Source organism: Narcine bancroftii, chromosome 8 (genome assembly GCF_036971445.1).
Source record: "Narcine bancroftii isolate sNarBan1 chromosome 8, sNarBan1.hap1, whole genome shotgun sequence".
NCBI classification, from domain to species: Eukaryota; Metazoa; Chordata; class Chondrichthyes; order Torpediniformes; family Narcinidae; genus Narcine; species Narcine bancroftii.
The window spans coordinates 108032633-108060612 of record NC_091476.1 but is presented as its reverse complement, the minus strand read 5'-3'; the positions used below and the strand labels follow the sequence as shown (position 1 = coordinate 108060612).

The following is a 27980-nucleotide window of genomic DNA, read 5'->3' as shown; positions in this document are numbered from 1 at the left end:
TGTTGGCTTTTTGCCATAAAGCATGTTTCACCGTATTAAATTCTTTTCTCTCTTTCAAAATTCCAAGCATATCAGTATGGAAAAATATCTTTCTTCCATGAAATTCCAATGGACCTTGTCAGTCTTTGGCATCTTGTGCTGCCAGCGCCAATATTTTCTCTCTGTCTTGATGGCAAAGAAATTTTATCAGTATAGACCTTGGTTTCTGATTTGGTGGAAGCCGTGGTCTCAAAGCTCGATGCACCCTTTCAGTTTCAATAGTACTTTCAAAATTGTCTGATCCCAAGACCTCTGGAATCCATCACTAAAAAATCTCATTGAATCATCACCTTCTTCAAGACCAACAATTTTAATATTATTTCTTCGACTAAAGTTCTCTAGTATACCAATTTTTCCCCAAAAGTTGCTTCTTTTCAATGGCACATGCATGTCTCATTTTCCATTTTCACCATCTATCATGAACCTCCTCCATACCAACCTCCAGTTCTAACTCTTTCATCTACATTGTTCAATTTATTTTGCAATTTCTTTACAATAGGAAAATATTTCTTCATTTGTTTATCTGAATTTTTCATGTCCGTTCTCATCTCTCTCAGTTCTTTTAATAACTGAACACTTGTATATTCTTCTTGTGGCATTTTTAGTTTCCTACCTTTATTTTAGACACTTTCATCTGCTTTGTTACTTCCTCTTCTTGACCTTCTTCCTCTTCATTACTGGCCTGCGAGTCAGATAGAGAAATCTCTTCGTATTCTTGAAAGAAGACTTGGTATGTATTTGAGCCAGCAAAAATGCTGCTGACTAACCCTTCTGGTCTGCACATGCGCAGTTCAGCATCTTCATCACCCCAGAGAAGAGGTTGTGATGGCTTTGTGGAGCATCAGTCGGCCCTCATAGGGGCCCTACTCATCTGGGGATGAGCTCTCACTTCACCTCCCGGATCCATCGAGATGTTAGGCTGTGTTTCTTTGTCTTGTCATCGTTCTCTCTGTATTCGCGACAGGCCAGCGATGGACTTCCCTCTTTTAGGTGACATGGTTAGATCATTGTAAAGTCATTCTTAACCAGTTTTTGTCAAGTTTGATTAAGTTAGCACTTTTTTAACTAATTCCCAGGAGAGTCAGATTTCCACTTCCTCACTCTTACCACATCACATGACAACCCTCGATGCATTGAAATACTTGTTTGCTGTATCCGCGTGCTTGTGACAGACTACCAAATTATAGATGTATACGTGTTGATGTCAATTTGGTTTTGAGAATTCCCATAGTGCAAATTGAAAATTTCATCTTGTTAAAGACACTTTCAAATTTAAATGTAGCTATTGTCCAGTAACGCATTTTGTGAAAAATATATATTGGATCAGATTTTAATTCGATCCCCATGCATGGAGGATATTTGAAGCCCCTCCCCATCCCATTAACTTGAAAATATTAAAGACAGCAGGATGTGGAACAACTGAAAATACTCAAATACATTTTGAGTTTATAAATACTCTGGCCCTAAAATGAAAAGTCCGGCTTTTTATGTCCAATTATATTGAAGAAGCACGACTAGATTCACACATTTTTTAATTTAATATAGAGATAAATATATATATATTTATAAATATAAAACAAAGAGATATAATATTGCATTATGAAACAATACTGGTACAATAATTAGCAGCTCTTTAAGCATATCTATCACTTCGCATCATCATTATTAGACCTGTTGCAATATTCCATGCAGTTCATCAACATACATTCCCAGCACATTCATTTAAATCTGACAAATCTTTCTTCAGCTGCATAACAAAGTGCAAAAGTGGTCACTGAGGGCAAAATTCTGGGAAATGACATTATTACCTTTCCTATCCACGAGACCCATCCATCAAGTTCCAGACCCGACCCTCAAGTCCTTTCCCCATTTCCAACACCTCAAAGTTCCTCCTGGCTCTGCTTTCCTGTGCTGCCTTCGTCACAGATACACGATCTCACATGTCCTCTACATACTTTTATTTCCACCTGTGTTTTCGCTTGGTCTGTACATTGGTGGTGTACTGAGAACCTAGTGTTGGGTTTCTTCTGGAAAATGAATGTTCAATTATTCCACAATAAATAGAATTAAGTGCATCTGCCTTTCTCATCTCCACCTCTTACCAGACCACATCCTCTCTCTGATTTGATAAAACCCACTCAGCCAGTTACAGAAACATTCTGTCCTGTTTCTCTGGCGCTCTGGGTGCACCAGCTTGCATTGCCCACGTTGTCGCCTCAGTTTCCAAATCAAGGTACTTGTTTCCCAGCATCCCCCAAATGTGATGTTCTCTTTTTTCGTTTGGACAAGAAATGAAGTGTTCTCAACCATTGCACCCTGACTTCCCTTCAAACGGAGAACAACACTGTTGCAGCACTAGCAACTGGGGTTCGAATCCAGCACTGTCTGTAAGGAATTTGTACGTTCTTGCCACATCTGCATGGGTTTCTTCTGGGTGCTCTGGCTCCCTCCCTTCCTCCAAAGTGTTCTGGCGTTGTAGGTCAATTGGGTGCAATTGGGCAGCCCAAGCTTGTGGGCCAAAAGGGCCTAGAGCCAGGCCGTACATCTAAAATTTTTTAAAAAGGGTGCTCAAGACCTCAGCTAGTTCTCCAAACAGAAGGAAGTTTGTGAGTTCCAGTTCAACTCCAGAAGGTAAAGTTGTGCCAACAAGAAGACCCACATTGCAGCAAAATCCAGCCAAATATTATGGAAGTCTTGACATTTTAAGAAGTGCTTTATAAGTGGGTGTCCATTGTTTACTCTGAATGGCTCCATTGCCACTTCACTACAGCAAATAAAGAAGCTGGAACACCACTTCCTGTGGACAATTGAAGACAAATAATAAATGCCCCCCAGAATGAACAATAGAAGATTTAACAGTGTTCCACTTCCTCTCACCCAAAATATTCTTCTCACTGAGAGAAAATATGCAAAATAGTTTTTTAAAAATCTCATATGGAATCAAAAAACAATTAAACAGGTTTAGAAGGAAGATTTCTGTCACTCAGGAAAAAAATGGAAGAATATTAGTGTCCAATACATTATTCTATGGAGTAGGCAAATATAATTCCACACGGGTTCTTCACAATGAATGTGAAGCTATTGAGTCAGGAAAGATGAAGAGGGACCCATTCATATTGAGCCTGCTGTCTCTCACAAAGAAACCAAAACCAGCTCACCAGAGATTCTCCATAAAACCTACCTCCTTCACCTGTTCTCTCTCTTGTCCAAATACCTCTGAGAACTTAAAAGCAGTTTACAAATTCTGTTGTAAATGGTGATTAAAGCAGACAAGAAGAAAGAAGTGGGGTTTTCAGGATTTGAATTCCTCGGGATTGAGCCCCATCTGAAAGAGCTTTATACAGATTTATATGGCTTAAATTGAATTTTTTGAGGGGAAACTGTTAAATCATTGAATTTCACCATTACTAGATTGGACAGAACCAGTGTGATCAAGAGAAGGGTCCACAACAAAAGAACTAGACCACTGAATGCTGCAGAAATGAAATCACTGTTGATTTCTTTCACACATTTAACGAGGGAGGAGGGAGAGATTTACCTCACAGCACATCCTTAGAACTAGATATTGTCTTGGGGATATGTACGTGGACGAGAATAGTTTTGGATCATAAACTGCCCAATATTTAACCAGTGGCCAGTTTAAAGATAATGCAGTAAGATTAGCTCCTATATGGAGACCTATATCTTGTTATGAGGAAGCCCAAATATCACTGCACTATTTCTCTGAATACAGAGCAAATGTCCAGTTAATTCAGTGTTCAAAAGTGCATCTTAAATCGTGATTAAGGAAAACAACAAGCATTGCTTATGGTCAAGAACTTGGAGACCCACAGAGGAGATTTATGAGAATGGTACAGGAATGATGGAGTTAATAGGGAGAAATCACATCCACCCACATTACAACCAGTGCACATAGATTCAGGATGACTGATGAATGGGGGAGGCAGGATGCATTTTGCGCCCAGCATGAAGGAGGTGGGAAGCAGATTCATTAGAATCTTTCAAAAGGCAGCAGGGTACATATCTGAACACAGAGATATTAACAAGACTTTGGGGGAAAGTCTTGACAAGCACATTCAAGGAGTTGCCACAGCATGATGGGCCGCAAGGATGATACGATTCTGCAAAACAAAATGCCTGCTCCAAATAGACAGAGAAGCAGTCTACCCAAAACTGTCCATGGTTACTTTAGTAAATAACAAAATTGATCAAACAGTGCCCAAGTGATTTTCTTGTGCTTTAATCGACCATCCAATTCCTGTTCCAGTCATTCAAAGGCACCACAAGAAATTTGGGGGGAGGACGCTGGGGTTTAAAATTGGGTGTGTGATCCTGGTCAAAATTCTCATGCACTGGAAGGATGCATCTGGTAGTTGGATCCCTGCATTAATGGAAGGCATTTGTCCGTCAAAATCCAATTAAATTAAAAGTAGGTTTAGAGCCAAATCTCATCACTGCTCATACTGGAAACTTTGTAGATATATCCAGACATTGGGAACTGAAGAAATCCTGCAGCAAAAGGAGAGAGAAACAAGGATGATGACCAACCATCAGAAGACACTCTCCCCAGTTTAGCAGTTAACCATCTCTGGAGAAAACTCTGTAAATGTACACTTTCCCACTGGCCCCTTTAAAGAGTCCCAGAGATCATGATAATATTACACAATGACCACAGCTGCTCTACAGTTATTCATAAGTTGCTCTCCTGTATCAGTTCTAGTACATTCTGGGACACGAATGCACCACTAGAGATCCTCTAACAATTTGCATACATAGCAACATGTACAAACATTAACCAGGGATCACCTGTAAATATTAACATTCCTTTGAAAAAGCTTTTAAATATTAACCATCGCAAAGAACCCATGTAAATGTTAACTCACTGCTGGGGACTGCTTTGTAAATACTAATATTTTCCCACATTATGGATACATCGTCCATTCATTTCACAAACAAAATGTTTGATGATTATGTATTGTGAACTCAGTGCCCAAATTGAACAGTTTGATGGTTCGATCAAATTCATTTGTCTGTACTGAAAGTGAGATCCTGTTGGAACTAAGTATAGGCAATGAGATGGTGGGGGGTTGCGGTGGAGTGTAGGTGGGGTGTAGGGTGGATTGGTCGGGGGGGGGGGAGCATGCATTCTGTAATTAATTACCTTTCTGGTCCACTGCTGGAACATTTTCCTGATCAGACAAATCACCACACACTACTTGGTTTTCAGACAGATGCCTTGATGCTCCATCAGCCTCTAGTTCACAATTGAAAGCATGGTAGAGTTAGCATCCATTCAGAAAAGTCCAAATAAGAATTGTATTTACTCCTGTTTTTTATTCTGGAATACATCATGAGTAAAAACCACACATGTAAAATTTCCCACCCTCTCTACCCTTCATCCAGTGTTTGATGATCTACACACATTCCTATTCCAAAAAATGCCATTGTTTTCATATTTAATGTTGTTGTTTTCAAAGCTGATCATGTATCCTCATCCATGTATCGTGCTCTAGTCCATCAATGTACCAAAGTATCTGGTTCTTGCCTCTTGATTATTTGCAGGGTTCCAAGCAACACCACTGTCACTCATGCCTTCAACTGCCTTGCTCAGGAACTCTTTAACTAAATCTCTCCATGTAATCAACAGTAGCCTGGCCTCACACTATCACATGGTCCTATCCCTCATTTTCTCACTCTCTACACCTTAAAACTAAATTGCTTTCTCTCTTAGCCAGTTTTGAAGAAGGATCATCAATCTGGAATGTTAACTTAGCTTTTCATTCCACAAATAATGCCTGACCTGCTGAGTGCTTCCTGAAGTTTTGCTTTTCTCCCTCTCTTTCCTCCTTTGAGCCTTTCCTTAAAACCTCGCTCTGGAAAGACATTTGGGCCACATTCCACGGCCAAGAAGTATGCAGCCCCTCCAATTTGCTGAGCACCTCCTCTCTGTTCGCAACAACAGCGACCTCCCAGTGGCCAACCATTTCAATTCTGAGTCACACTCCCACGCACACATGTCTGTCCATGGCCTTGTGTACTATCCCATTCAGACTACCTGCAAATCGGAGGAACAGTACCTTATTTTCCATCTGGGCATTAACATTGACTTTTCTGCTTTCCACTAAACCTGCTCACTTTTTCTTTCCCCTCCCCCTTTTCCTGTTTTTCAAGTTCTTTCAGCTACCCAGACATCCCTCCTCCGCCTTACTTCTTTCTTTGGCTTGGCTTCGCAGACGAAGATTTATGGAGGGGGTAAATGTCCACGTCAGCTGCAGGCTCGTTTGTGGCTGACAAGTCCGATGTGGGACAGGCAGACACGGTTGCAGCGGTTGCAGGGGAAAATTGGTTGGTTGGGGTTGGGTTTTTTACTGCTGCTATCCCATCCCTCCTTTCTGCACCTATCATCTCCTGCCTTTACCCCCACCCCACACCCACTCCTGTTCGGACTTCTGCCAGCATTTTCTCATACTTTGATGAAGGACTCAAGCCCAAAACATTGGTTCTGTATCTTCACCTTTGCTACATAAAGGACACTGTTTGACCTGCTGAGCTTCTCCAGCATTTTGTGTTTTTACTCCAATTTTACATGTTCCTTCAAACCAAAAAGACAAACAGAAATCAGAGGAGGTGCCTTGTAAGCAAACCTTGACTTACCTGCTGGAGGTCGGTTCAGATCGTTAACATTCGGATGCTGACTTGGGCGCAGGTTTACTTGGAGGGAAATGTTCTCCCTCGGAATCTGGGCTTCATCATATTTAACATTTGTGGAGTCGCTGCATTGACAAAAAGACACAAATGTTTTAAGGGAAGAGGAAACTATTGGAATCTGTGCAGCTTTAATTTGTGATGGAGGGACAGTCCTAAGTTAACTTGTTACGTCACATTTCACGGTCATTCAATGACGAGATTGCTTCCTAAATACTTTTGGGTGTATTTTCTGGATTTTGGGCGACTGATCAAAACATCACCGCAACATTTTCCTATTATGTACTGCTATTTTAGAAATAATCTATTTTTGTGATTTCCTGTCATGTCTTAAGTCTATTTCAAGCATATAAAAACATGAAGTTCAACAAGTCAATGAAAATTCATTTTCTGCATTCGCACTTGGGCTTCTTCCCTGATGATCTTGGTGTCCTCAGTGACGAACATGGTAAAAGGTTTCACCAGGACATTGCGACCATAGAAAAGAGGTATCAGGGCAACTGGAATCCATCAATGCTGCCCAACTACTGCTGGTCACTGACACAAGAGGCAATGTGTCAACATCATTATGTGATTAAACATGCTAAATTCATAAAAGTTAATTTAATGTTTTTCCAACTTTCTACGTGATACAGCAAATCTGAAATTATCTTGGTGTTCAGTTCAAAGTTGTCTATCATAATCCCCTTTTTTCAGAAAGCAAACCTTTTGAAAAAAATTTGTTGTACAGTATTATCTTCTTGCTATACTGTAATATTGGCATTGAAGAGCTGAGACCGAGGAGAAGCCCCTCAAACAACAGATGGGGGGAGGGGGGAGTAACGACAAGGCACCACAGTGGTGAAAATGGTGTAAATACAAATGAATGTAACAATGTACAGTGATGGCAAAACTAAAGATGGGAAGAGATTAAACAGTTTTCCTTTTGTAAATATTTTTTGTGAATAAAGTCTATTTTTGGTAGAAAAAAATATTGGCAGCAAATAAGAAGTAATCTGTAAATAATCTGCAGTCTGGTACATTCTGACAGGGGATCATCTCTGAAGGCAATCATTCTCTGTACAGACCCTGGGGTGGTGGTGGGGGGGGGGGGGGGTCACAGGACATATGAGTAAAAGCTCTGTTTTCTTTTCATCTCACACAACGTAAATATATTTTTATCTTTTTGTTATGTAATCATCAGGAGAGAAGTACAGAAGAAACCAACTAAACAACTGCTTCTGAGCAGTGTGCTGGGGGAGGGGGGTTTGCACAGTTGGAAAAAGGATAGCCAAGGATGGGTTTAGAATGGCTGCCCTAAGGAATTAGGGCCTTGCTCTCCAAGATAAGGTGTTGGATAATGAGGACTGAGATGAGTTGATTTTCCCAGAGGTTTATGAATTCTCCTTTCCTGACATCGAGCAAACATTTAGTTTGAAGATTCAGCTCGGTATGTTTTGGTGTTTAATCAGTGGGACAGCCAGTAGAGTTGTGACCTCACTGCTCCAGAACCCTGCAGTACACAAGTGTGCTGAAGAAACTCCAGAGATTAGCACATTACATGAGAAGGCAGCATTTGCATTCTTACTTAGCTCCAGAGCCCTGGTTTGATCCTGGCCTTTGTTATTGACTGTTATTAACTGGCTCTGTGTGATAGTACAGATCTATCACCAATGTACATAGTGTATATAGTTACTGTATCTAGACTGTGCTTACAGCGATTGGCTGAGAGCTAAGCCACACCTATTGTCTGGGCCTTAAAGGGTTGTGTCCCCAGCCAGGTCGGATCATTCCGGACTGGTCGGCCACCTGTGAAGAGCTCCTGTCTTTTGCTAATAAAAGCCTTGGTTTGGATCAACAAGTCTTTGGTTCTTTCGACGAGCTCTACACTCTGTTTCATGTTCCAAAGACACATAGGGTGATGAGTTGATTAGAAGCCCCCCTCGTGTGTCGGTGAGGGGTGGAATCTGGGGGGACTTGATGGAACACATAATCGGAGGTTAGTGCAGGAATAGTGTGACTGGTCAGTGTGGACTCAGTGGGTGGAAGAGCCAATTTCCTTCCTTTGATTTGAATCAGGGAACATTGGGCTGAGCTGAAGGACGAGCAGATTGGGAGTGTCACACACCTATTCCTACAGTTTCTTTGTGCTGGTTGATTTGTGGTGAGAGAATCACCAAATTTTCAGGGCCTGCAAATAGCCCCTTCCAGCATAATACTGCAAATTCAACAAAATTAATGCAGGAAACACCATATCGTTAAAGATTAGTGTATTAAATTGGTTGAGTTAATTTTGTGGAATGAAATAAGGAAGTCTGCAAACCTGTGATTTAGGTAAACTTTGTATTCCCTTAAAATTATAAATCTGAGGGGAGTGTGACATGGTGGTGAATGACTGGCAATGATAAGGTCAGCAATTGCAAAAGGAACGGACAGGACATTGTGTGGGTTCGAATACCAGCAGCTAGCTGTGTGGGATGTGGGTCAGTCAATCTCCTGACACATTGTGAAGTGCAGGCACACAAAACTGGAGGAAAAAAAAACATTTAAAAGGTAATCAAGCAAATTAATTACCTGTGAACAGCTGATTCACTGCTGGGATTTAGCTCTGAAACAGAAGGAAGAAAAAGAGAATGAACTGTGGATGATTTTTTTTTCTTAAATTGAAGGTGCTGAAATCTGAAATGAATGTAGAAATTGCTGCAATCCCATTTCCACACTGAGTGAATCTCTGAATCAATGACTCACACCTCTGAGTCAGAAGATCAATGCTTCAAAGGACTCAGAAGTGACTGTAATTTCTTGGACTGAGGCCGAAAGAACCTAATCCCATTCTAGTTCAGCTGTCTAGAAGTTTCAGTTGTGGAATCTCTCTTCACCAAGTCGAAAGGTATGAGCTAGCACTTCAGGGTTTTAGGATGGACCTCTAGAAGCAGGACTGAGGGAGTGCCACATTCCTGGATGCACACTTTGAATAAATAGCCAAGCCAATATTTATCTCTATATCAATGACATTAAAATAGATCTTTGGGTCATTATTTACCAGGTTGTTGCCTGGATTGGAGAACATGTCTTGTGAAGAAAGGTTGGCTATTTGGAGTGACAGAGAACATGCACAAGATTATGAAAAGCAAAGGTGGGGTGGACAGCCAGCACCTGTTTCCTAGGGTACCAATGGCCAATACCAGAGGACATCTTTTTGAAGTGAGGAAAGGAAAGTTAAGGTGAGATGTCAGAGATAAGTTTTTTTTTTACTGTGGGTGTCTGGAATGCATTGCTGGGGTGGTGGTGGAGGTAGATATAATAGGGGCATTCAAATGATAGGCACCTAGATGTAAGAAACACAGAGGGTTATAGACTGTGAGGTTGGGAAGAGAGTAGGTTTATATAGGTTGGCACCATATCATGGGCCTAGGGTCTGTACTGTTGTAACATTCCATTATTACTTTCCAATTTGCGAGATTCTGTCTTGCACAAATTGGCTGCAATACTTTCATACCGCATCAGTGACTACATATTACAAAGTATTTAATTGACTACAAAGTATGTCAGAATGCCCTCTGAACGTGAAAAGCACAATACTCCCAAGCTTAGAAATACCGACACTTGCCTTTGGTGGGCTTTGTGGAATTTGCACCTGTGGACTCATCAGGTATTGCACAGTGCAAACTCTGACCACCTCCTACACAAAGGACAATCAGGGTCCTATTTAAATCATAGATGGCCCCAGCATGGAGAAGTTCAATCAGCTCATCATTCTTGTGCTGGTTGTCCCCATTACTTAATGAAGCTTTTGATATCCTGGGATTTATAAACAGGAGTGTAGAGTCATGTTAAGTCTATGGAAAACATGAAGACGCTGGAACACAAAACAAAGCAAACTGCTGGAGGAATGCAGCAGGTCAAGCAACATTTCAGATCAAAATCCTGGTTAAAGACAGTGAAATCACATCTAGCTCAAGTTGGGATTTTGTGTCCAATCTGCGTGATTTTAGCAAAGTTGTAAAGGTGATGGAGTGGGTCCAGAAATAGTTGTATTAAAATTGTTCTGGAAAGAAAGATTTGAAGAAGCAGGGGTTGTTCTTATTAGGACAAACAAGACTGAAATTTTTTGATTGAAATGCCTATAAATTCCTGAAGGATTGTAATAAAATGAATAGAAATAGTTTCTCATGCCTGAAAGCTTAATTGCCAGAAGAAACAAATTTAAAATGGTTGACAAAAGAATGAGAAGGCAAAACAGTTTAAATTGAAGATTTGGAATGCAATCTGAAAGAACAATGGAAATAGCATCTACAGTTGTTTTAACAAAGGAAAATGGATGATGTGTTTGAGCAAATTGTTTAGGATATCGAGCGGGACTGAGTAGATTACTCTTTGAAAGGCCAGAGCAGACTCATTAGCCAATACCCCATTCTGTGATCTTTTATTTTATGAACTTGCTATTACTTCATTTGTTTCTGAACTCAGGAAAAATTTGGGTCGGGATAATACAGTAAATACAGGAAAGAATGGAGAACTTCAATGGATGTCTCAGTGATCCCAGGGTAAGTTTCATAGATCTTTTCAAAGATCATACATCTTTGAAAATTTACAGGTAAGAACAGAAATTCCTGCTCCCTCCCAATCCTGGGACTATGGGTCAGCTTAGAACATGTTTCAAATACCCCACAACCACACTTGGCGTCTCACCTGCACGCTCCTTTCTCCGGTATATGGCACACAGTACGATAATGTTCAGCAGCAGGATGGCGAGGAGCCCAAGAATTCCCCCCAGGAGGATCACCAGAACAGGCACTTCGACACGTGAATGGAGGAATCCTGGAAGGAGGGGAAAATATGAACAACCCACTGTCACAAAGGTCACTCGCACATCTGAAAGAAAGCTGTTATACTGACATCAGGATGCAGAAAGCTTTCAAATTATTCCCAAATTCCCAGAATGCAGTCTGTGTAAAAAGATCGGAATGGAAATGAGTGACTCATTCCTATTTTGAAATTTTACCTGCAGCACCCCTATAGACATTATTACGGACTGCCTGCAGTCTAAACAGAACTGCAGGCGGTCTGCGACAATGGACTAATGAATATGACGTGATAACGATGTCAACACCATGATGCTGTGTTATACGTCACAGTCAGCCCACATAAGTACTGCATCTCAGGGATTTAGTCTAAACACACGGTGAAATCCTACACAGCTCACTCTGTGTGAACGGCCACTCCAGAAGGTAAGTGTGAAAACTGACGATGGAAAAATAACATTTGTTATATGTAAAAAACATAAATCCTCATTACAAGCTCCCACAGAGAATAGTGTGAAAATAATTGGTTAACCCATCTCAGAAATGTTCACTAAGGTACAAATACTGGCCAGGACACAAAAATCTTTTCTGCTCTTTAAAATGTACCAGGGTTGTAGGTCAAGGGCCTGTTACTGTCTCAATTTGTAAAAAAAAACCGTGATCATCTAGAATTGTTTGGAAAGCCAATGGAGTCTCAGGTTAATGTTTCTGATCAAAGGTGGCATCCTCAGCCGCACAGCACCCCTTCAGTAATGCATGTCAGCCAGGAAGATATGCTCCAACCGTTGAAAAGGGAGAGAAGTAGAAGTGATTGATTATACAAATTTCATTCTCATTTAGCACAAGAGAAGGCCATTCATTCATTCAGGCCAGATGGACAATTTAATTACATCATGGAAGAACCACATGTTAACTTCTTTTTTGTCTTGGTAGCCACTCTATGTTGTAAGTGAGTAGTAAAATCTGGGGAGCACTGATGAGAATGTGGAGAGAATAAATGGGATTCATGTAATGGTTAGCATGGACTTTAAATTTTTTTAAAATTCAGACATACAGTACTGTAACAATCCTGTCCAGTCCATGAGTCTGTGCCACCCAAATACACCAATTGACCTCCAAATCCCATACATTTTTGAAGGATGGGGGAAACACACGCAGACATGAGGAGGTGATATAAATTTCTTACAGACCGCACTGGATTGAAACTTGTGTCACCAGCACGGTAATTGCTTGGCACTAACCGCTATGCTAACCATGCTGCCCTTGTTGAGAAAGATTCTATGATTCTATGGGGTCACCAATGCCCCTGAGCAAAAAGTCCTGCAAAAGGTAGGGGACAAAGCCCAAGACATCACAGGCAAAACCCGCCCCGCCATCGAGAACATCTACAGGGAATGCTGCCATCAGAGAGCAGCAGCAATCTTCAAGGATTCACAGCACCCCAGCACACACTCTGTCCTCACTGCTGCCATCAGGAAAGAGGCATGGGGTGGACGTGGCCACATGAAGGACCTAGAGAGACATGTTTTCATTGACCTCTCTGTGAAGAGAATTAAAAAGACTGTTAAAACTTTTTTTTTAATTACTAAAAAAATGGATAAAACAACTACTAAGAAACCAAGACAGCTGAAAAAAAAATGAAGAAATTTCTACACAGCCAGGAACATCAAATGAAAGCCCGAAAGGAAGCATCACAAGAGTAGTCTTGGGACCAACAGACCTGTCAGAGCTGGGGAATTGGGACAAGAACTAAATATTATCCTGGTGAAAATGGAAAACTTGAGCAACTGATTTGCTGGCATTGAAAATGTAATGAAAAGCATGACTGAAAGATTTAATGAAAATAATGAAACAGACTTGGTAAAAGCACAAGATAAGCTAAAAGCTTTGGAGAAAGATGCGAAGAAATGGGAGTTGGACATACAAAGTCTGCTGGACAAAAAGGATTACATGGAGAATTTTAGCAGATGAAATAAAGGAGGAATCAAGGGAAGAGATCCAGTGAACATCTTTGAATCATGGATACTGCAAGTGCTGGGAGAAGACAAATTCAGAGAAAAAATGCATATTGAAAGGCCTCACCAGATCCTTGGACCCAAGAGAGCCAGTGATCACAACTGGTCCTGGTAAGATTTTTGAGCTATGAGGAACGGGAGAGAATTCTGGGAGCAGCATATGACTACTCTCAGCAAAATAATGGCCCACCCGAGATTGACCATGAAAAAGTGCTATTTTTTTCAAGATTTTAGTCTTACTTTGATTAAGCAGAGGAAGGGGTTTAATGATGTAAAAATACAATTGTATTCCAAAAACTTGAAATATTTGATTGTATGTCCCACAAATCTGAGAGTTGAAATATCCAAAGGTAATCAGCAATTTTTTTCAAGACTATGAATGAGTTGGAAGACTTCCTGCAGGGTTTATGAAAAGACTAAGGTTGCCAAAGAGGAAGACAGTGAAGAAAGTTTACAATGGAACTAAGTAAAAGTTGCATTTTTTTAAAAAACCGTCTTGTATTTATTGTTGAAAAGTAAACTTTAATGAAATGTTCATGGAGAGCTCAGAAAAGAGAGAAAACTTCAGAAAAGTAGTAGCAGGGTGGAGACTCCGGTCCAAAGGGGGGGGGGGGATAGCACCCGGACAGGAGTGTCTATAAAAGATGGTGCTAAAGGGAGGGGTTTTTCTTCCTCAAGAGATTCCGTGGGTTCTTTCACGGGCTTTTGGGGTTTCCTGTTTACATCACCGTCAGGTCAAGGACATTGTGTGTTTTTTAAAGGGGAAAGATCACTGCATTATTTAAACAACCAAAAAGGTTTTATAGTTAAACAATATTTGTTTGAAAAATCAATGTAGGTAGAACATTAAAATTTATTAGTCTTAATGTTAATGGGATAAATGTAACAATGAAGAGGAGGTGGGTGTTGGCACACCTAAAATAAAATTAAAGACAGATGTAGTCTTTCTACAAGAAATACATCTCAACAAATCAGAACATGCTAAATTAAAAAGAGGATGGGTGGGACAAGTAATATCATCTTCATTTTGCTCAAAAGCAAGAGGAGTAATGATTTTAATTAATAAAAATATACCAATAATAATAGAAGGGACACTGGCTGACCAAGTCGGAAGCATGGCACATAGTAAAATTTACACTGAATCATGGACTTTTATGAATATCTATGCACCAAATTATGTCGATGAAGCTTTTATGAATTTTTTTTTAAAACAGCAGAGGGAAGACAAACTATATTGGTTGGAGGAGACTTTAATTTCTGTCTAGATCCAATATTGGATAAATCAGCTATAACAGAGACAAGGGCAAAAGCTGCAAAAACAACTCCATCATTTATGAAGGATTTAAATTTGATTTATATATTGAGGCAGCTTAACACTGTAGAAAGAGTCTACTCATTCTACTCAAGGGTTCATGATTCACATACAAGGATTGATTTGTTCTTAATGTCTGTCCAGTTAAAAAGTATTGCTAAAAATAGAATATCTGATGAGACTTCTATCAGATCATTCACCATTAACTTTAACTATTGCAAAATGGAAAAACAAGAAAATGTATACAGATGGTGAAAAGGAAGGACTTTTGTGAGTTTATTAAGAGACAGATAGAACTATTTTGTGAAACCAATCTTTTGTCTACTGATAATAGCTTTTTAATATGGGTTATGCTTAAAGCTTATCTACGGTGACAAATTATTTCCTATACAAAAAATCTTAAGGGAGCATGTTAAAGAACTAAATAATTTAGAGAAAGATATACCAAAACTGGAAAAAGAATATCAAAGAACAGGGTCACAATAAAAATAAAGTCTGAAAGAGAATAAAACATTGAAATATAGCACATTACAAACATATAAAATAGAAAAAATATATTAAAAAACTAAAAAAAAATCAAAAACTAAAAAAAATACATTATGAATTAGGAGAATGGGTGCACAAAGCCTTATCTTGGCAGTTAAAGGCAGAGAAGTCATATAGAATAATAAATGCAATAAAAAGAGTCCGATATTCTAACACAATCAAAAAGAAATAAATATGGCTTTTGACAATATTATACAAAACTATATAAATCAGAACTATTAGGAGATGAAAATGAGATGGACAAATTTTTAACAAACATTGAACTTCCAAGATTAGAAGATAGAGAAGGAATTGATTTAGATATCTTCTTCATGAGAGAAGAAATTGAGAAAGCCTTGGGTACTCTACAAGCTAACAAATCTTTGGGAGAGGATGAGTTTCCTCCCAAGTTCTATAACCAATTTAAAGACTTATTAATACCTCTTATTTGGACCTGTATTGGACTGGGCAATGGAAACCCAGACCCTCCCGAATTCTTTTTCAACTGCTATAATTACAGTTCTACCAAAGAAAGGCAAAAACCCATTAAATACTTCATCATATAGACCCATAACATTTATAAATGCAGTTTTAAAAATATCGGTAAAGGTATTAGCAATAAATTGTGACAATATTTACCAAAATTAATACATCCAGATCTGATGGGATTTATCAAAGTAAGACATTCTTCAAATAGTCTAAGTAGACTATTTAACATATGGCAAAATCAAAGTTGAATACAAGCATAACCATCTCTTTAGATGCAGAAAATGCATTCAATCGATTAGAATGGTCTTTCTTATTTAAAACATTGGAAAAGTTTGCTAAAGGCAGAAAATTTATAAACTGGATTAAAACTCTTTACCATAAACCACAAGCCAAAATTATAACCAGCAGTTTTCCCTTGAGTAGGTCAAGGAGACAGGGGAGCTCTCTGTCTCCAGCACTTTTTATCCCAGCTATTGAACCACCGGCGGAGATTATAAGGAACAATCTCGACATTAAGGGCTTCAAGGTTGGACAGGAAGAACATCAAATTAGTTTTTTGCTGATTCTGTGCTATTATATACATGTGACTTGGCTGAATCCTTGATAAAATTTCAATAACATTAGAAAAATATGGAAGAGTATCAGGTTATAAAATAAATATGGACAAGAGTGAGATAATGCCATTGAAAACTTTTGATTTTGATATCAAAAAGGTGGTAAATTTAAATGGAAGATAGATGAAATCAAATATTTAGGAATAATGACAGATAACATACAGAACAAATTTAATTACACTCCTCTTTTAGAAAAAAAATTGAGAAAGATTTACAGAAATGGGAAGAGTAAATTGTATTAAAATGAAGATGATGTCAAGATTACAGTTTTTTTTTCCAATCATTGCCTATTGCATCACCTAAAATTTTCTTTAAATTATTGAATAATTATATAAAGCAATTACTATGGAATAATAAAGTGCTGAGAATTTCATTAGAAAAATTAACATGGAACTATAGGGTGGGAGGATTTGAAATATTATTTATCTGCACAAGCAAGATTGTTATCATCCTTTTCTGAAGAAGACAGACCCCTTTCTTGGATTCTAATGGAATTGAATTCAATAAAAAAGAAACTTTATTTATAAAGGGAATATTAAGTTAATAACAATAAAGAGAGATAATCCTATATTAATACATATGATTAGAATATGGCAAGAAATTAATGAGTGTATTGGGGAAAAAAAGCAGGTATATCACTGAGAACACTATTATGTAAAAATGTGCTGCTGCCTGGGTAATAAAATATTGAATTCACGGTATGAAAAAGGAATGAGATATATTGATGACTGTTCTGTGGAGGGATCTCATGTCTATTGAATAATTAAGAAATAAATATGGAGTAACTAATGCCACTTTCTTTTGTTTTCTCCAGCTAAGATCGTTACTAAGAGAAAAATTGGGACCAAGTTTGGCCCAACTTTAAATTAGTGAAATGGAATGAACGATTTGACTGGGGAATACACCTAAATTTATAACCAAGATGTATTATGCTTTCCAGAATGAAAGTGCAAAACCAGGTATACAGAGATTGAGAAAGCGAGAGATGGGAGTTGGATTTAGGATTTCCAATAATGAAAAGATGTTGGTCTGATTGGTATTTGGATAGCATGGTGTCAATTATTAATGCAAGATATGGATTAGTGCAATATAATTTTTTACACCAATATCTCACACCACAGAAATTACATGAATCAAAATCTGAAATATTGGAGATGTGTTTTAGGTGTGGGATAGAAATAGGAACGTTCTTGCATGCTATTTGGTCGTGTGTGAAGGTGAGACCTTTCTGGCAGGATATTATTGAAATATTAACAAGAATTACAGGGGTAGCTTTCATGGGTGCTCCGGAGCTGTATCTTTTGAACAATTTTATTGAAATAAGTAATAAGCTAACCAAATTCCATTTGCTAAAATTGCCTTAGCAGTGGCTAAAAAAATGCATTGCAATTAGTTGGAAGTCCTACATATATCACGATGGACAGCTGAGATGAATAGATGCATATCTATGGAAAAAATTACAGACAACTTAAAGAACAAATATGACATATTTATCAAGATATGGCAGTCATATTTGGATCATGTAGTGGCCCAATAGTAATTATAAATATGATAATAAAAAAAGGATAATAATGAACGCTGCTAAAGTATGAATGCAGGTGACTTCCCTCTATAGAATTCTTGACGATCAATATGAATGTGAGCCCTGAGGGTATGTGGATTTATACTGTGAAAGGGAGATGGTGCAGAGTGATTGTGCTATTTGTTTTTTGTAAAAAAAAGTTATATATATATATATATATAAATATATTTATTAGTGGATAGTTTTTCTATGTATATTTATGGAAAATATAAAAAATAAAATATTTAAAAAAAATAAAATAAAACAAAGGAAAGAGGTGCCACAAGACTTGCATCACCAGGTTCAGGAACAACTGCTCCCCTCCACCATTAAACTCCTCAACAACAAACTCAATCAGGGACTCATTTAAGGACTTTAACTTTTGCACTTTATTGATTTTTTTCCTCTCTGCATTGCAGCTTGTTTATATTTCTTTCTTTATTTACGTGTATGTTGTGCAGATATTTTTTGCACCACCAATAAGAGGTAATCCTGCTTCACCTACAAGAAAAAGAATCTCAGGGTTGTTATTGTTCTCTGACAATAAATCTGAAATCTGAATCTGAAAATCGATTCTATTGCTCAGTACCATTAATCATTCTTGGAAATTTTCACTGACCCTCCAAAACACAACCATCAGAATATACTACTTTGGATGTCCAGAGCTTCAGCACCAAGTCAAACAAACCAAAAAGAACCAATGGTGGATTTCCCAGTTTTCCTTCTACCTGGTAAAGCAACAGAAGAGTTGGTCATTCCAAACTCATTGCTGGCAATGAAAGAGTAGTTTTTTGCCAGGCTGGACAACTGCACATGGACAGTGTGGTTGGTCAACCATGGGTAACTCTTGGTGTCCAAGATCATGAAGTTGGAAGTGTTCACAATGACTTGACCACTCTCATCAACCCAGGTAATGGTGGCAGCGGGATTTGCATGGACGAGGACAAACAGCACCAGGAACAATCCGGAGTCATTGCGTTCCTTATACTCAGCATCCATTCGAACAACTTCAGGTTTAACTGAGGAAAATATACAGAAAGGACAAGGGTCAAAACAACACCCTCTGCCTTTAACCCTTTGGTCTCCAGCTATTTTTAACCTTTTATTATAGTGTACTCTCTAGATTGGGTCCATGGGTAAACTACAGTATGAACACCAGTACGAACTGCTTGTGATTGGGTATAAAACCAGTCCCGGAAAACTGGGATGCAGAATACATATGCTTCTTGGATCTCCCTGAAACCTGGGACGTGGAGTCCAAAATGGTTAATACTGGAAACTTCCTGTGGATTTCACCTGCAGGAAAAGAACTGAAGCAAGTCTAAAGGTGAGCAATGGTGGGGTGGGGGGGTGGGGGTAGGTGGTGATCAAAAGTCTAAAGAAATGAGGCAGAGGTTAAAGGAGGAAGCTCCCAAGCTCAGGGCTTCCCCAATTGAATGCCTGACTGCCAGAACACAGCAAATTTTGTCCAGGAGTCCCTTAATAAAGAATGACAAATTCTGGTCTCTCCCAACAAAACTGGATTCAGAATAAAGTCAAGGGTGAGATTAGGAGACTTAAAAGGTTTATAAGATTAAGAGGGGTTTAGATAGCCAGCAGCCTTTTCCTGAGGTGAACAATAGCAAATACCAGAGGATATAATTTAAGGTGAGGGCAGGAAAGTTTAGGAGAGATGTCAGGACTAAGTATTTTACACAGAGAGTGGTGGGTGCCTGGAATGCATTGCTGGGGGTGGTGGTGGAGGCTGGTACAAAAGGGACATACAAAAGTCTCTTAGACAGGTACATGGATGCAAGAAAAATAGGTTGCATCTGTGAGGATGGGAAAAATTAGATTGTTGAGGACATCGCTCAGAATAGCATTGTGGGGCTAAAGGGCATGTACTCTGCTGCACTGTTCTATGTCGCAAGCTGTTAGCCTGCAGTCTGAAAGTTACCAGTATTGCAGTCTCATTGACTTCAGTAAAGAGATTTAGACATATCCAGTGAAAAGGAAAGGTACAGAGAACTGTGGGGCAAATGCAGGGAACTGGAAATAGCTTAGTCAACCAAGTTGCTATGGGTAGGTTCGGATGAAAGGCTTGTATCGACGCTGTAAAGTGTGACTGCAATGAATTTTACCATTACTTCCAAGATCAGGTTACTGGGTAAAAGTCACATTTATTCCCTCAGGTACTCCATAATTTTAGTATATGCACATTGCTAGTGGCTCAAAATAGAGAACGTAGAATTACTTCCTGGATGAGAGACTGGCCAATCAAAGCAGACAAGGGGAATGTGTTAGGGTAAAAACGCAGAAATGGTCTCATAGCGCCCACAGAGGTAAAGATAATATTACTGATGATTTAGGCCCGAGATGTCTACCTCAAATGTGATTGGGTTTCAACTCTGAAATTCTCTGCCCCATGATGATGTTGATGCTTATTTGGAAGCGTCAGATCCCCTGAAAACTCACACTGCACATTGAGGAGGACACTGGCATTCTGGGTCTTCCCACTGACAGGGTCGGTAGCTGAGCAGTTGAGCTCCTTGTCCCTCCTCCGGGTGGTGATCACAAAGGTGCTGACGCTCTGGTTGCTGCTTTCACTGGTGCTGGGGATCAGCATTGTCTGGTTGCTCTCTTGCTTCTTGCCGTTCAGGTACCAGGTGACAACCGGCACTGACTTCCAGCCCTCCATCCTGCAGGTGAACTCCCTGGGGGCATTCTCCTCCAGTGTGACCACAGGGCGTGGCCTCCCATTGATTAAAGGGAAAGGCTCCACAACTTCTGAAAGGAAAAATACATCGTGCCAGAGGTTCATTCTCCAGGCCGCTTAAAAATCTCCTGGATTACAATTCCATCACATTCTTAATTTGTGAGGCCAGCAGACTATTCACCATGCAGAGCATCAGCAATGAGCCTTTGCATTACTTGCCATACATCATGCAACTATCCAACTGACCATTTCAGTCAATCGGAAAGTGAGACTAAGTGCACCATCCCCACCATGGCAGCAGGGCCCAGGCCAGGTGGACCACAGTGAGGTAACCACACAGAAACCATTGGGCCCATCAAATCAATGCTATCATTTTTTTCTTCCCGCCTTGCTTCACCTCACTATGACCATAAACCAGGATTCTTTTCTCCCTGTAGGCTGGTCCTCAAACAATGACAAGAACAAATACAGAAAGATGAGAGTCTGGTGGCAGATTGATAGGACAAATTCTCTCCCTCAATGTCAGTAAGATGAAGGATCTGGTCACTAACATAATTAAATGGGTGGTACACAATCCCCAGTCTGTATCACCACTGCTCAGGTGGATAGGGGAGAGGGAATTTGGGATGTCAATAGCATCGACAATCCATCCTGGTCCAACCACCTGAATGCCATGGCCAAGAAAGCACACTAAACCCTTGGAAGCCTGAAGAAATTCAACATGTCTCTTACCCATTGAAAGCATCCTGTCTGGATGCATGACAGCTTAGCATGGGTACTGCCCCAAACTGAAGGGAACTGCCTAGAGTTGTGAACACAGCTCTGGCCATCACATAAACCAGTCTCCTCTCCATCGACTCCATGTACACTTCCCACTGCCTCCGGAAAGCAGCCAACAGACCCTGGACACACACTCTTCTCCCCACACTCCCCATCAAGCAAAAGATGCACGAATTTGTAAACACTCCATCAGAATCCAGGACAATTTAACTGAATATTGAACTCACATTAGCTCAGTGGACATGATGATAAGCAATTCAATTATTTCATGAATATTAGCTGTCACTTGTCAATGGTCTGCTATTATACATTATGCAAACGAAAACCTCTCAAACTCTGATGTTACGGATCCTGCTTGGTTCACATTTCATCCTTCTCTGTGCCAGAGGGTAGAGTCCCAGGCAAAAAGGAGAGGGGGTCATGCGTCTGCCACAGGACATTTTAATACCTGGCTGTTTACTTAGATTTGTTCTGGAACTAACTGTGATAGTACAGATCTATCACCAAGGTACATAGTGTATATAGTTACTGTATCTAGACTGTACTTACAGTGATTGGCTGAGAGCTAAGCCACGCCTATTGTCTGGGCCTTAAAGGGTTGTGTCCCTAGCCAGGTCGGATCATTCCGGACTGGTCGGCCACCTGTGAAGAGCTCCTGTCTTTTGCTAATAAAAGCCTAGGTTTGGATCAACAAGTCTTTGATTCTTTCGACGAGCTCTACACTAACCTTATCTCAATAGTTGCTAATGAGCCCAAAGGCCAGCACAAGGGAAATGGGAACAAGGAAAGTCGAGCAAATTTTTTTACTGAGATACCTGAGCAAAGGTAGGCTTCGAGCTGCAGAAGAAAGAATGCTCTGACAAAATGGTCACACCCAGCCAGTGGCATGTTGGTTGCTTCCTGCTTCGATTACATCTTCCCTGAGGATGAATCACAAAAAGAATTCATTATCACTTCCCACCACAAGAGGAGTAACTTTTATTTACAGAGCTAAACAAGAAAATCTGCAGATGCTGGGGTCAAGTGTAAAACACAAAAATGTTGAATAAACTCAGCAAGTCAGGCAAAGTAAAAGGCAGTTGATTCAGGCAACGACTAATGCAATGAAGGAAACAGCATTTGGCTCGCACACGAGGGTGGCAGATGCCTCAGACTCGAGCGTGGCAGACGGCTCAGACACGAACGCGGCAGACGGCTCAGACACGAACGCGGCAGACGGCTCAGACACGAATGCGGCAGACGGCTCAGACACGAATGCGGAAAACGGCTCAGACACGAACGCTGCAGACGGCTCAGTCACGAACGCGGCAGACGGCTCAGACACGAACGCGGCAGACAGCTCAGACACGAACGCGGCAGACGGCTCGGACACAAATGCAGCAGACGGCTCAGACACGAACGCGGCAGACGGCTCAGACACGAATGGCAACATGGTGATCTGTTTTAATCACATTGATCAAGGGAGAAATACTGCCAGGGATAACCACCTTCTCTTTCTCAGCTAAGAGGGCAGATCAAATGTTTTTTCAGCATCCAAGCCAGGGCATCTGCACCAGTTCTGGATCAGATCTCTTCTATGCTCTTGGTCTCTGAAGTGAGTCACAGAACATCGAAACAAAGAAAAGCAGAAGTTGGAGTAGACCACATAGCCATTTGAGGCTGCTCTGCCATCCAATAATACATACGAACAGGCCCTTCAACCCACATGTTGGACACGAGGTCCAAATTAAACAAATTCTGCTGCCTGCCCATATACATATCTCTCCATTTTTTGCACATTCGAGTCTCTCTCAAAGCTTTTTAAATGCTAGTTATATTTGCTTCCATGACTGCCCTCCAAACACCCTTCACTTTGTGTAAAAAAAACCTGCCCAATGCATCTTTTTTAATCTACCCCAACCCCTCTTCTCCCCCCCACCTTAAATGTACGTCTTCCTTATGTGACATTTTCAAGTCAAGTTTATTATCATCCGATTGAACAACCCGTCAAAACAGTGATTTTTACACTGGGAAAAAGAATCTGACTGTCTACCCTATCAATACCTCTCATCATTTTATAAACTCCGATCAGGTGTTCCTCAGCCTCTGATGCTACAGATAAAACAACAAGTTTGTCCAACCTCTCCCCAACGCTTATACCCTCCAATTCAGGCACATCCTGGAAAATTTCTTTTGGCCCATTTCCAGTGCCTCCACATCCTTCCTGTAACAGGGCGACCAGAATCATACACTGTATTCCAAGTGCAGACTAAACAAAGTTTTATATAGCTGTAGTATGAATTATTTATTTTCACACTCATTGCCCCACTCAACAAAGCTAAACACACCATACACCTTCTTCCCAATCCTATCTACTCATGTGACCATTTTAAGGGATCTATGGCCTTGAACCCCCAGATCCCTCTGCACAGCAATGGTGTTAAGAATCCTGTACACTTTTCCCTTACATTCAACCTACCAAAGTGTCACACCTCACAATTGTCAGCTTAATCTCCATCTGCCATTTCCCTGGCCATATCTGTAACTATCTATAAGGGCAGCAAGTTTGTATAGTAGTTAGTGCAACACTGTTTCAGCGCTGGTGACACGGGCTCGAATCTGACACTGTCTGTAAGGAGTTTGTACGTTCTCCCCATGCCTGTATAGATTTCCTCCGTACGCTCTGGTTTCCTCCCACCATTCAAAACATACTGAGGTTGTAACTGGGCCACACAGATTCATGGGTCAAAAGAGCCTGTTAATATGCTGTATGTCTAAAAAAAATCTATCCTGTTGTATTCTTTGACAGCTCTCTACACCAGCCATTCTCAACCTTTTTTTTCAATTGTTTCCCCCCCCCCCTCCTCCCAAGAGTCTGCTCAGAATTTATGGTTCCCTTCCCTGTGAAGGGGTCACATTTCGGTTTCTTCTGTATTCCTCTCCAAATGACAACATTAAAAAAAATGTTATGTGAAAAGAAAACAAGACTTTTACTTAAATGTGCAGTAGCCCCAGGGGTGGGGGTGGGCGTTGGGGGTCAGGCTCCATGGAGAATGTCCACAACTCTAAAATATCTCTTTGCCGTATTCACACTTTATCCTCTCAATTCATGGCGTCTTTGGTATCTAGAAATCATCTATAAGACTTCCTTTTTAAATACATTCAGTGACTTGACTTCTGCAGCACCCCCCCCCCGCCCCCCATTGTAAAGTCATTGAGAGTTACAGCACAGAAACTGGCCCTTCAGCATATTAAGGCCAGGTGGATCATCCTGTACATTAACCCTTCCCAAATCCATTGCCTTCTCCCATCAGCCCCCACCCCAGATTGTATAACTCACACACTGGAAGTAGGTTACAGGGGCCAATTAATCTATTGTGGGCTGAGGGGGTTAAAAAAAAAACAGTCACAAAGAGAATGACAAGGAGAATGGGGAAACTCCACATCGACAGCACGAGAGGTCGGGATGGTCAAGAGTTCAAATCAAGGTAATTGGGGAAAATCCACAGGTTCACCACTCACTAAGACAGCAAAAAAAAACGACGCTGCCAGATCTGCTGTAACGGCAGCACTGCCGCTGGTGTGGACCCACAGAGAGACAGCGCTCCCACGGGCTCCAGCTGCCCATTCGTACTGCCGTCAGCTCCATACAATTCCATGAGCGCAGGGTCTGCATCCAGGATGGCAACACCTATAATGAGCAGCAGCCATGAGGGGTTGTAGACTCTGAGGAAGCAGAGGACTGGCGCAGGGCACCAGAAAATGGGGAGAACACCCCTTTTCTTCTGAACTCGGAGTACAATCCAAAAGGCATCAAATTTTCCTTGTATGCTAATTTGTTCATTTCAGAAATCATTCTTGTAACTCTTCTCTGAACCCTCTCCAGTGTCAGCACATTCTTCCTTAAATAAGGACCCCAAAATGGTGACCTGTACTCCAAGTGAGGCTCACCAGTGCCTTATAAAGCCTCAACATCACATCCTTGCTCTTGTATCCTATTCCTCTAGATATGAATGGTAACATTGCATTCGCCTTCTTTACCACTGATTCAACTTGGAAGTTAACCTTTAGGGTATCCTGCATGAAGACTCCCAAGTTCCTTCACATCTCCAAATTTTGAATAATCTCCCATCCAAATAATAGTCAGCCCTTTTATTCCTTCTATCAAAGTGCATGACTGTACTCTTTCCAACATTGTATTTAATTTGCCACCTCTTTCCCCATTCTCCTAATCTGTCTCAGTCTCTCTAAATCCTCTCCATTTCCTCATGACTAACTCCCACTTCACCTATCTTTGTATCGTTACCTTTATAGGAGGTAGGTTTTAATGGATTTAAGAGAGCTCCAGAAATATAAACAGCGAGTTTCAGACACATGCTCTTTGCTGAACATAGAGGCTCCAGATCTCCAGATCTCTATGAAATGAGACACATTCAAGATGAATTGTAGCACTCTATCACAGAGGAAGTGTCTAGGGTGGACAGTTTGAACCTGGAAAGATCATGGTCATTGGAACACCTAACACATTGAGCAGCACTTTGGCTCACTAAAGAGACATTAAAAATCTTTTCAGTTCTGAGATCCATTCAAATTAGGAGCTCAAAAATATTCACTGTTAGAGGTCAGAAAAAATGTAATTTGACAATCAAACTTGTCCACACGAACTCCCTCCCTTTCTCTTTTCCTAGTCTCACCTTTTATTCCTTTCACACTCATCCAACAAACCTTCAAGCAGTGGTTCTCAACCTTTTTTCCCCATTCACATGCCATAAGTGCTCTGTGGTTAGTAAGGGAATGCTTAAGATTATGTGTGAGTGGGGAAAAAGGGTTGAGAACCACTGCTTGCTTTAATCTATCCTTTATAATCACCTCACGTAATCTTTGCAGAGGCAGTTTCTCATTCTAAACATAGTTGGAAAAATATCAGCGACCGCCTAATATTTATGCTACCCCAATTTTGGAATCATTTTTGTCAAAGTATTTGCTTTCATAATATTTCAGGCTTCTAGTAGGTCACCTTAGTCTTGACTTTCTAAAGGTGGCTAGCCTGTTTAATGTGTTCTGATGTTTATGGCCCAGCAGTGCAGTAAACCTCTTTCGTGCATTCTCAGTTCTAAACACCATTGCCGCCTTTCACTCTCTCTTCAACTCTTAGCCCCTGTTCTCTTACCAAGATATGGTTTAGTGATCCACTTCCATGAAGTGACAAGAGACACACCAAGGATTAAGTAGAAAACAAAAGTCTGCAGATGCTGTGATTGTAGTAAAAACACAGAAATGCTGGAGGAACCCAGCCAGTTTTGTAGCTTCAATTGTAAAGCAAAAAACAGGAAGGTGTCTGAGACTGGGCACAGACTAGGACATTGCTTTGTTGAGCATCTTGGCTCTGTCTGCTGCAAGAGCGTAGATCTCCCAGTGGTCACCATTTCAATTCCCCGTCCTGTTCCCTTGCTGACATGACTGTCCATGGTCTCATGCACTTCCAGATTGGGACTACCTGCAAATTGGAGGAACAACACCTCATCTTCTGTCTGGGGACCATCCAAATGGATGGCCTTAAGCATTAACTTCTCTGATTTACGTTAAAGACCCCCCCCCCCCACCTTTCCCATCTCTGTCTCTATCTCTTCCCTTTACCCTCTCTTGTTTCACAGCTAAAATCAATCCTCACCTTTCCTCTTATTGTATCCAATTAACACTTTTTGTTGGTCTGGATTCCTCCCCCTCCCATTGTTCCCCCTTTCTCTCTCTCCAATCTTTATCTAGTCACTTTCCTGTTTTTTTGTTTATACTGTACCTTGAAGAAGGGCTCAGGCCCAAAATGTCAGCAGTATATATATGTATATTTTACCTCCTATGAACCCTGCAAGATCGTTCAGCTTCCTCCTGCATTTCTGTGTGTTTTTACATGAAGGATTAAATTCAATCTGTGCCCAAAGCCATTTCAGGCCAGTGAAGTAATTAGGATTTGGGCTGAGGCTTCCTGGGATCACAAAAGGTTGTCCCTTTGTCATTTCACATATCATCACCGGTGGGCTCCCAGGTTTCCTGGTCTGTAGGAGGATGAGCTAATTTCTGCAACTAGAGGCCAAAAGACACAAGCTGAGATCACTGCTGGCATCACCTCCAGTGAAGGCCCTTGAAGTAGACTGTAGAAATAAAGGAGGAAGAAACACGAACTTCAAGCATTAGAGGGAGGGATCAGAACCCATCACCGCCCTGACCCATTGGCACTTCCTTTGGATCCTGCACCCATGTCCCACAGCAGGTCTGGGGTCATTCACCATGCATCATGTGAAGTGCAACTGAGCAAATGGGCTGTTTTCCTTTCACAACACCAGACACTGAGAGGTTCATTTAATCTGATGGAAAAGCAAGAGCAATTCAGCACAAGCTTACCTCTGTATAATGCTCCAGGGTGAGGCAGACGGTTTTGTCGTTTACTTACATGAACGAGGACAAGGAACTTGGCAGCAATATGA

General features: G+C 40.6%; 1 protein-coding gene across 2 annotated transcripts; it reads right to left on the bottom strand.

The window, feature by feature from the left end:
- Nucleotides 1-1658: 1658 nt before the first annotated feature.
- On the bottom strand, nucleotides 1659-27980 carry LOC138741837 (transmembrane protein 25). Of its 2 annotated transcripts, none has more exons than XM_069896093.1 (9): nucleotides 27898-27980; nucleotides 22335-22439; nucleotides 20499-20810; nucleotides 18773-19063; nucleotides 11416-11544; nucleotides 9298-9331; nucleotides 6694-6812; nucleotides 5201-5293; nucleotides 1659-4548 (listed from the first exon to the last, which is right to left on the bottom strand). In XM_069896093.1, the coding sequence occupies exons 2-9, from the start codon at nucleotides 22405-22407 to the stop codon at nucleotides 4475-4477; spliced, it is 1125 nt and encodes a 374-aa protein (XP_069752194.1). In that variant the 5' UTR covers nucleotides 22408-22439; nucleotides 27898-27980; the 3' UTR covers nucleotides 1659-4474. The 2 variants fall into 2 exon arrangements, with proteins under 2 accessions (XP_069752194.1, XP_069752193.1); XM_069896092.1 differs by lacking the exon at nucleotides 27898-27980 and adding an exon at nucleotides 23007-23219.

Bases quoted from the DNA above. Each gene is read 5' to 3' on its own strand.
- LOC138741837 (XM_069896093.1), bottom strand. From the start codon at position 22,407: ATGCCACTGGCTGGGTGTGACCATTTTGTCAGAGCATTCTTTCTTCTG. The intron at 11,545-18,772 runs GTAGAAGGAAAA...CCCTCCTTCCAG, and splicing joins CTCTTCTGTTGCTTTACCAG to GATTCCTCCATTCACGTGTC. The intron at 4,549-5,200 runs GTAATTAATTAC...CTTTTGCTGCAG, and splicing joins TCCAGCAGTGGACCAGAAAG to GATTTCTTCAGTTCCCAATG.